The 10,272-nt window shown below is 42.7% G+C and overlaps 1 protein-coding gene across 1 annotated transcript; it reads right to left on the bottom strand.

Annotated features, from left to right (window-relative positions):
* Positions 1 to 1,106: 1,106 nt before the first annotated feature.
* Snx12 (sorting nexin 12) lies at positions 1,107 to 9,057 on the bottom strand. The gene is made up of 4 exons (XM_047535831.1): positions 8,729 to 9,057; positions 2,902 to 2,997; positions 1,821 to 1,945; positions 1,107 to 1,433 (listed from the first exon to the last, which is right to left on the bottom strand). Exons 1-4 carry the CDS (start codon positions 8,891 to 8,893, stop codon positions 1,331 to 1,333), a joined length of 489 nt encoding a protein of 162 aa, XP_047391787.1. The 5' UTR covers positions 8,894 to 9,057; the 3' UTR covers positions 1,107 to 1,330.
* Positions 9,058 to 10,272: the final 1,215 nt, after the last annotated feature.

Raw genomic sequence — 10,272 nt, forward strand, 5'->3', positions numbered from 1 at the left:
ATACGGAGTCTAAGCAAAGATCCCCAATTTTCACCTGGTTAACTTGCTCTCATCTCACCACTTGAGATGAACAGTGGGCCCCAGCAAACAAAATACTACCTCACAGCAAAAGCCCAGTACGGTTGCCAGCCTCAAGCAGCTGCTTTAAACTCTAAGATTTAGGAACTCCATGCCCAGCTGCTAGCCCTAGTTCAACTTCTGGGGAGAATACTGGAGTTCCATGGGGAACAAGTGCAGGCAGTTCAAAAACCCTGTGATCAAGCTGGGGAGAGCAGTGACAACTCTTGTCCGAGTCCCTGCCCCTGAGCGCAAAGTGCTTAGGAGAAATCAGAGACTGTGTGGTTTGTGTGCTTCTGCCCTTGGGGCAGCAATAGATGGGATGGTGGGGGGAGGGAGAATGAAAGGAGGAAAGTGGTGATGCTCTTCTCTAATACCTGGAGGAACCTAGAACATGATCCACTCCCATAATTCAGGGAATCACCAGGCAGCGGTGAGTTATCACCACCCCTCGAGTCACCAAACCTGCGAAGCTAACCCATAAAGTAGCAAAGGCCTGGGGAGAGAGAACTGCTGGCCCATACTGACTCACCTGCTGGTGAGCAAAAATAGGCAACCAGAGTAGGGAGCCACAAAGGGAGAGGGGCTAGGCAATAGGAGCTCCCCTACTGCCCTATGGCTTTCTTCTGACTCTGCAGCAGCCATGATGATGGGCCAAAAAAACCCACACACCTTGTTCCATACAACAGACTGCTTAGACTCTAAGAGGATTACTGCCATGAAAAGCAACAAGGGAGAGAGAAAGTAACAAAAGAAACTATTGAGAAAACTGGGAGCAGGCCTAGAGAAAACAAGGAAAGCTTTTGGGTCTCTACCACTTTCCCAAAAAGGAAAAAGTTCATGCAGGTAGGAAAGGCAGGGTTTTTCCCTGCTCAGAATTCCTGGTTAAACCTAAGAATAAGAAAAATCCCCTGGACTTGCAGCATCAGTATGTATCCAAGTGCCTCACCAGTACAAGCCCCCCTCCCCCCAAGGTTAGCCTTCTGGCACAGGTAAATGCCCAAGAACTTGCCTTCCAGTCCAACCCCCCTCCCACCCACCCCCCACCAACCAAAGGGCATCTGCCTGTGGTTTCCCACTTCTCCTCAGAGATAAGAATCCTAGCAGAGGACCCACATGGTGTAGTCAGGTACCAAGGGGCACAATGCCAGACAGTCTATCAGACCAGGGCATGGGCAGCCAACTTCAGATCAAAGAGAGAGAGAGAGAGGCTTAGTGTAAAAACCAATGTCATTTCAGCAGGAAAGTAGAGGGCAAGTGGTGAGAGGGACTCCTACTGGCGCACCTTCCCTGGGACGTAGTTCCTGTCAATTGCCTCCTCCTGTAGGAACATGTGTAGGCAGCGTTCGTTCTGAGCCAGTGGGTGCCCAGCAATTCTATAAAGAGACCAAGATGGTTATCAGTAATATTTGAAATCAGAGAATATTAGCATAGGGGTGGGAGTGTAGACAGGGGAGGAAGGGCAAGGTCAGCACTAAGGTTTGAACTACTGTAATACAGCAGTAGGGCACTGCCTCAACCCTAATACTATAGAGGGGAAGGGAGATAGAAGGGCAAGGTACAGAAATTCCTACATATAATCATTAACATGCAGTGCTCTTTCAGGTCCTGAAATAGAGAACCAGAATTCTGCTCAAAGGAACAGAATTTCACTGTCCAGTCAGTATACCACATAATCAGCACCACATTATATAAGTTATTACAAAAAGATGAGGTAGACAAAACAGAAAGACCAGGATGCAAAAGTAGTGAATGGGGCTTACTTGTTAATGAACTGTTCGAGGCCCTGCCTCCTTTCTTCAATGAAAGATTCCTCAAAGATTCCTTCATCTCCTCGGAAAGGGAGCTGCCGCTTCAAGGCTTTCCCAGGCAGTGGTGGTACTACAATCTGCAGGCAGATGCAAAATGTCAGCCCCATGGGAAAAGGAAAGAGAGCAAATGTGATGGTAAAGCACTGTATACCTCATGTCTTCATATTCTTTCTTTCTCCCCCCCTTTCTCTTTCTTTCTCTCTCTCTCTCTCTCTCTCTCTCTCTCTCTCTCTCTCTCTTTTTGCGGTACTAGGGATCCAACTCAGGGCCTTGAGGATGCTAGGCAAGTGCTCTACCACTGAACTACATCCCCAGACCCTGTGTACCTCATCTTTTATTAGGCATAGGGTCCATCCTGTCCCAAGTCTAGCAACTTTCAAAAGCTAAGACTATAAGGACAGTCAGAATGGCTCATATTGATCTGACTCTTTTTGTGGGAAGATGATTTTTCTATCTCAAAATAAAGGAGATAAAGTCCAAGTACTCCTCACTTTCCTTAACAATCCACCACCATTCAAGAATTTAGCTAGGCCTTTCCTGACACTATATTTTACATTTTTAGTACCTACAGGGGTTAAGTTATACAACTTACTAGCCACTAACTGGAGTAATATTTTTTTAATTGTCCTAGCCAGGCACAATGGTGCATACCTGTAATTCCAGCAACTTAGGAAGCTGAGGCAGGAGCATTACAAGTCCAAGGTCAGCCTCAGCAATTCAGCGAGGCCCTAAGCAACATAGCAAGCCCTTGTCTCAAAATATAAGATAAAAAGGGCTGGGGCTGTAGCTCAGTGGTAAACTTTCTCTGGGCTTAATTCGCAGTACCAAAAAATAAACATTAAAAAAACTAAAATTATCCTAAACTTACCTTCTGTAAGTTTCAAAGGGTATCTCCAGCCCAAAAATATTGAGATTTGGTAGATAAAAGTGTATTCAATATCTCCATTCCCTTCAAGATTTTACAGACTGTGCTTATGCCCTTTCAGCCTATGTATATCTTCTTTGAAAGTACCAAACAGGGAATGGGCCATACCTTACTATCGCGCTCCAGCTCATTTTTCAGCCACTCAAAGTCACTGTAGCGCCTCCGTACACAGGACTCTTTCAGCTTGAAGATAGGTAGGTTTGTCTACAGGGATGGAAGAATGAAAAAGAGAAGATAAATAGGTGGCTACCATCAGAATCACTGGACAGGTTCCAATTAAGAAATCTCCTATGGACCATGGACCTATAAACCTTCAAACCAACACCAGGTGAATACCAACCCTTACCACATACAACCATGTCACAATTGGTAATCAGAAGTTCTTTGCTGGTACTGGGGTGTAGTTTGCTGGTACCTAACATGCCTGAGGCCCTATGCAAAGAACACTAAAATTAAAATGAAAAAATCACTGTTGTTTAGAATTTATCCTATAAATAGACTTGCAGTCATATGTAAATATAAGTTTTCACTGCATTTTATTATTTATAATAACAAATGTCCATCAACAGGTAACTGATTAAAAAATCATGGTATACCAGTACAGTGCAATACTATACAACCAAAAAAAGAACGTGAAAGATCTATGTGCCAGTATGGAAAAATACTAAGTGGTAAAATCAAGGTATGGGGGGGCTTGTCTCTATGTTTAAAAAGAGATATATATGTGTGTATTTATATTAACTCAAATTTTATGAAAATATACTGGTAATAGTGATTGGCTTTGAGAGTAACAGAAAAATGGAATGGGTAGAAAAAGCATTGTTCATTGTAAAATTTATCATGTGCACATATTATATTTTCCATTTAAAAATGTATTGAAGCTTTCTGTAAAGAGATAAGCACCTGCAAGTTATGCCTCCTTCCACCTTTCCCATTCAAATCTTTTCCATTCTATAAGTCCTACCTTAACCTTCGCAATATCCAGGAAATCTTTCCCAGCAATAACAGATGAATATATTGGCATCTCTCCCCTCTGTATTCTTCTGACATTTCTGATATTTACACTTAAGTGTCACCTGACATACTATTTTATAAATCATGTTTGTCTTGTCTACCTAAAAATCATGAGCTCATCAGGAATCACGGATACTTCTGCATCTTCCAAAATGAAAGTTACTTGATAAATACTCAATTGATTAATAGAGACCCTGTGTATCTATTTATCATCTCCTTGCCTAGGAAATGCAGAATAAATAGCCATTACATAAGATGGCTTACCATAACTTGCTAACTGGCATAAACTAGCTCATTCCCACATCTTAACCATTACAAAGATTCCCCAGGCTCTAGTGGCAACAGAAACCCCTGACAAACAAAACAACTGATCTTCCCTCCAATCTACAAGTTCTAAATAGAAACATTCAACCACAAGTCCAGCATGGTGGTGCGTGCCTATAATCCCAGCAACTAGGAAAGCTGAGGTAGGATGATCACAAGTTCAAAGCCAGACTCAGCAACTTAGAGAGGCCATAAGCAAGTTAGTGAGACCCTGTCCAAAAGTGGGCAGGGGATTTGGCTCAGTGGTTAAATAACCCAGGTTCAATCTCCAGTACAAAAAAAAAAAAAAAAAAGGCAAACACATTATTACTCTTGACCAGATTTCCTGCCAGTCAATTCAGGATCAGTGAATGGATAATGAAACGAACTAGTTATTTCCTTTCTCCACCACTACCTATGTGCAAGAAAAGACCATCTCCCATCTCTACTGGTGAGTTACACTGTCCTTACTATAACAAGCTTTGTAGTCCTCAAGTCTGGAAATCACCTTTTCAGGATCCAAGTTTTATATAAGTCATTGAAAGTCAAATAACTAGCCAACTGACATAAATTACAACTCTGCTCAACATCTTCAAGGTTCAAGGAATGTCAATGGGTTAAAATGGAGTGAGAAACATGTAAAGTAATATTTCCTCATCCAAACCATTCTTTAAAAGAACAAATGAGTGGGGTATGGTGGCGCACACCTGTAATCCCAGTGGCTCGGGAGCCTGAGGCAGGAGGATCTCAAGTTCAAGGCCAGTCTTAGCAACTTAGCAAGACCCTGTCTCAAAATAAAATATAAAAAGGGCTGGGGGTGTTGCTCAGTGGTTAAGCATCCCTGGGTTCAATCCCCAGTACCAAAAAAAAGAATAAATGAGAAACTGAAAAATGGTTTCTTCAGAAAGGGGAATTTCTGGAGAGCAGAGGAGGGAGAAAGACTTAGTGTTTACAATATACCTTTTGAATTTTGTACCATGTACATGTATTAACTATTCAAAATAAACCCTTATAGGAAAAATTATCAGAGTCCTGTAAGAGAAAAGGCCCATTAGTATTATGTGATTCTATATTTCCACCAGAGTTCTTTAGAAATACTGTGATTCCCCAAACAGTAGGACCTTTACTAGTAGGCTTTAATACAAGCCAACAAAGGACCAAATTTAAAAAAAGCTGAATAGATTCTTCCAAGGCACAGTCACACAAACCACTACCATTTTCTGGACTTCCTCCTTTGACTCACAAAAAAAAAATTATTATTTCCCTACCCCCACAGGACAGTGACAATAATGCCCTTTCATTTCAACACCTACCCATCTAAGGAAGAGGTTACTACATACTAGGATAGTCCCTCAGCTCCAACCTACAAATTATATGAGGGAGGCAGGATTGTGTACTATAGGATATTGAGAGTCCTTTGGCTCTGACCAACACAAAACCAAGGGAAAGGAGAAAAAGAAGCAAAGTTCAAGTCCACAGGACAACTAATATTTAAGATGTTCCATACGTATCATGAGAGGCTACCATGAAAGCCCCCAAGACCCCCCATTGGGGGAAGGATTCCTTCCTAAACAAAATGAAAGAGAATAGCTTCAGCAACATTTATTATGTGGGATTGGTTGGAGGTAGAAGGCAGTGGTAGAGCATGTATTTATTAGCAAGCATGAGGCCAGGGTTCAATCCCCAGCACCATAAAACAAAATAAAAATAAGTAAAAACAAATGATCTTATCTAATTTTTTGAAAAGAGGAGTTCAATAGAAACATCCAGCTGGTCATTGTGGCACATGCCTGTAACTCCAGCAACTTAGGAGGTCAAGGCAGAGAACCACAAGTTTGAGGAATGTCTCAGCAGCTTAGTGAGAAGACTCTGTCTCAAAATAAAATTAAAAAGGGACCAGGGAGGTAGCTCAGTACTAGAGCACCTGTGGGTTCAATCTCCAGTACTACAAAAAAAAAGCTCATACAAACTAACATGAACAATACAATATTAATTCACACTCACAGAACAAGGAGCCACCATCAATTCTATCATTATTATACAACTAGAAACTGGAAGGGTTGGGCATGATGACACCTGCCTTTTAACCCAACAACTTGGAAGATCACAAGTTCAAGACCAGCCTCAGCAGTTTATGGATGCCCTCAATAATTTAGCAAGATCCTATCTCAAAATAAAAATAAAAAGGAAAAAGAAAAAAAAAAGTAAAAAGGACTGGGAATGTAGCTCAGTGGTGAAGAGCCCCATGGGTTCAATCTCTAGTACCAGAAAAACCAACTGTGGAATGGACACTGATGATAAGGTTTGTGAGCAGAAAAATTTTACACATGAAAGGTTTCCAAATAAGTCTTGCCAAAGAGACTAAAGTGTAATGGAAAAAGCATGGGTTTCTACATGGGCTCAAATCCCAGCCATATTAATTATATTTATTTGAACTTAGGGAAGACACTTAAACTGCATGCCACCTTAGTTTCCCATTTGTAAAATGGGTGTTTTATAACTTTCCCACTTATAAAATGGGTGCTATGTGTTTGTGTGTGTGTGTGGTATTGGGAATAGAATCTAGAGGTGCTCTACCACTGAGCTATATTCCAGCCCCCTTTTTTGAGATAGGGTTCCACTTAGTTGCCAAATTTGTGATCCTACCTCAGCCTCCAAAGTCACTGGGATTACAGGTATGTGCGACACACAGGGTTTTTTAAGGATTAAGGTTGAAACTAAAACTAGTTCAGGGTCTGGAACATAGTAGGCATTAGATGAACAGCCTCTGTTATTAGAACACCTAAGCAGACAGCTATTTCATCCATACCTCTTAAGCTCTTAGATAATATATCAAGGCAATGTCTCCAAAATCCCACAGCAGTCTTTATACTGAACAAGTCCAGCTCCCTCAGGTAATTATTTTCTCTACCAACTAATAGTTCCCTGCTTTTATCATGTTTTGAAGGACCTAAATTTCATTCTTCCCAAAAGAGATTATTTCAACTAGTTCATATCTAGTTGGGCATGGTGGCGTATGACTGTAATCCCAAATCAGATGGTTGAGGCAGGAGGATCACGAGTTCAATGTCAGCCTCAGCAACTTAGCGAGGCCCTAAACAACTTAGTGAGACCCTGTTCCAAAATAAAAAATAAATTAAAATGGTTGGGGATTGGGGCTGGGGATGTAGCTCAGTTGGTAGAGTGCTTGCCTCGCAAGCACAAGGTCCTGGGTTCAATCCCCAGCACTGCAAAAAAAAAAAATGGTTGGGGATATGGCTCAGTGGTTAAGTGCCCCTGGGATCAATTCCCAGTACCCCCCAAAAAATCTTATCTATATAAATTTATAAGACTGATGTTTCTCATGCTTTGCAATTTACATTTCTTTCTTCAGTTTGGACTGTGCCAACTTGGAATTTGAAGATCATTTCTCAATGAGATTTCAAAGTCCGGGTAGGAGGCCATACTTTCTCATTCAATTCATTCACTGAAAAATGAAAGCATCATACTTTCAGGTCTTTCAATGCTGTTTTAGGAGGATGCTATCCATAGAGAATACTCTGGCTCTCTAGACTGAGAAGAAAATATAAGGAAAATTAGAAAATGGTTCTTGGACTTTTTCACCTATAACCACTTCAACTGGGGTGGGGAGGGAAAACTTCAAACCATATACTCTATCTGCACATTCCAGCCTTGCACTGTGGACTAAGAACTAGAGAATAAAGTCCTCTGTAGTGCACATTGGAAGAAGTCACTTCTGGGGTAGTCCTGAAATGTCATGTATTAAGGCAACTACAGACCAAGGTCAGAATCCAAAAGGTTAATACACGACAGAAAAGACAAACAGTCATTCATACAAAGAGAACCCAAATGAGAGCCAACAAATATTGAAGCAAACATTCTGAATACTTCAAATCTAAAGGATCAGCACAGGATGAGAGCAGCAACAGACAATCCACCAATCCCAGTGCAGGGCCAGGTTCACGGTGAGACTCAGCATGTGGCACCTGAGAAAACTTAAGCATAAAACATTTCTCTCTTTCAGATGTTAATCCTAGACAAGTCAGAGAAGTACTCAGTCTCAAGGAGACTCTATTTCTGCCTCCACAAGCCCACTGTATGCCCTTCCTGGAGTCTATTTCCCCTTTAATCCAAGGCTTTGCTTAGTCCCATCATCCCAGAGAGACCTCATTAGGAAGAAGCCCAGCCTCCTGCCCTCCCTCTTCAGACTGTTTTCCCACAACCTAGTTTAGTTATGGGACCCAGCGATATAACGCCTTGGCTTTCCATCCCCCAGCCCTTTTCCACCCTCCTTGTCCTTCCTTCTGTCAGTCACGATTCCTATCTACTTGAATTCCTCACTCTAATCTTTTTCCATCTTCCCCACTCTATCCAGCCATGCTTCACTTCTTCCTCGTGGATATTTGTTTTTCCTCATCCCGGTCCGATGTCCCCCTGAGGAGTTTCCTGTATCCTCGGGCCACAACCGAGTCTGCAGATCTCTCTCCAAACCTACTAAGCCCCTAACCCTCAAATGACCTCTTCAAGCGTCTTCTCCACCTTTAGTTGTCCCCATAGCAGCCTCCACCCCGCCCCCGCCCCGTCCTTCCTCAGCTGTCTCCCTCACCCCGTGACTCACCCGCATGCGAACCTCATAGGTGGTGAAGCGCGCACGGCCCACGCCCACCGTCTGTGGATTAAAGATGTCGATCTCCAGGAAGTTACTTGGCGGCCCATAAGCATCAGTCAGGTCTTGTGGCTTCGAGTTAAGGCGCCTAGTGTCAGCTACTGCCGTGTCCGACATCTTTCCGAAGGAGAGACTGGGACCGGGGAAGGGGGGGTGGGGGACAGAGGCCAGAGGAAGGAGCGCGCACGGCCCCTCCCGTTTGCAAAATAACCAGCCAACCTACAGACAGCGGCGCCGCGCACGCGCACGCGCACAGCACCCCAGCCACGGGCCCTGCGCCCTGCGCCCTGAATAGCGGTCACGCTGACGGCTGCACGTCCTGTACGGAGAAGGCCTCATTCAGGCTTCCGGGTGGCGTTTGTGGCTGCCCCGGAACCTGCATCTCTAGTACGTACCATCCAATACCCTGCGAAGCACCACAGACAGGCTCCGCCAATCCTCACTCCTCGACCCAACAAATTGTCTCATACCGTGTATCAATCAGGAATGGGCACTGCCTCACAAGCTAGGATCCTACAGTGATAGGCCAAAGCCCCGTGACCTGAATAAGTCCGGGTTTTCCGCGAAAATAGAAGGATGGTCTCTGGAGGGTGGGGTTCCAATAATAGTATCGAGAACCTAGGATGCAAACCCGTCACTTGTGACACTGATAGTTTCAATTCATATCAATTCATGCCACACACAATTGAATACTGAGTAAGCACTGTACTGCCAGGAAAGTAGCCAACAGTTAGAATGGAGTAAACATAATTTCTCATCCTCACTTTTGGGCATATCTTCATCCTCCCCATGTTGCCACATAGAAGCTAATTCCAGGTGTACTCAGTATCCCATTCTCAGCATATATGATGGAATTTATTTCATACCTTTTATCTGTATTCTGCAGAACTCCATTCTTGGCAATGCTCTTAAGATTGCTTGCAACCCATAATGGAGATAGAATTTACATTTACATGAGAAAATCTATTAAAATATTGAAATTTAATTTACCACATTAAGGGGTAGACAGGTAGTAATTTAGGTCATCTTTCTTCCTCCCTACACCTGCCTTTCTCTTCTCAAAAAATATTTCCTATATCACTGATGTCTTAATTTCAACAAAGCACAAAGCACTACAATTTCACAATCAAGTTTTTAATTCAATTTAGCTGATATCTACTAAGCAACTACTTACCCGCCAAGCACCATGCTAAACACTAAAGACGTAGAGTTAAATAAGAGTCCCTGCCCTCAAGGACTTAACATTCTAGCAAGGGAGAAAAGTAAACAAAACTAATACAATGTCACAAATATAAAATAAGCAAATAGTCAAAGTAGAACAGAGGACATGTATAATTGGAGGAATTAGGGAAGGTTTTCTGGAGGAAAAAAATCTGTGTTGCTAGGCCTGCTGGGCCCCCAATAATTCCAGCTACTGGGGAGGCCAAGGCAGGAGGATTGAAAGTTTGAAGTCAGTCTCAACAATTTAGTGAGGTCCTGTCTCAAAATAAAATATA

This window comes from Sciurus carolinensis, chromosome X, assembly GCF_902686445.1.
Source record: "Sciurus carolinensis chromosome X, mSciCar1.2, whole genome shotgun sequence".
Taxonomy (NCBI): Eukaryota; Metazoa; Chordata; class Mammalia; order Rodentia; family Sciuridae; genus Sciurus; species Sciurus carolinensis.

Bases quoted from the DNA above. Each gene is read 5' to 3' on its own strand.
- Snx12 (XM_047535831.1), bottom strand. From the start codon at position 8,893: ATGTCGGACACGGCAGTAGCTGACACTAGGCGCCTTAACTCGAAGCCA. The intron at 1,946-2,901 runs GTATGGCCCATT...ATCTGCCTGCAG, and splicing joins AGCTGGAGCGCGATAGTAAG to ATTGTAGTACCACCACTGCC. The intron at 1,434-1,820 runs GTAAGCCCCATT...GTCTCTTTATAG, and splicing joins CTCGAACAGTTCATTAACAA to AATTGCTGGGCACCCACTGG.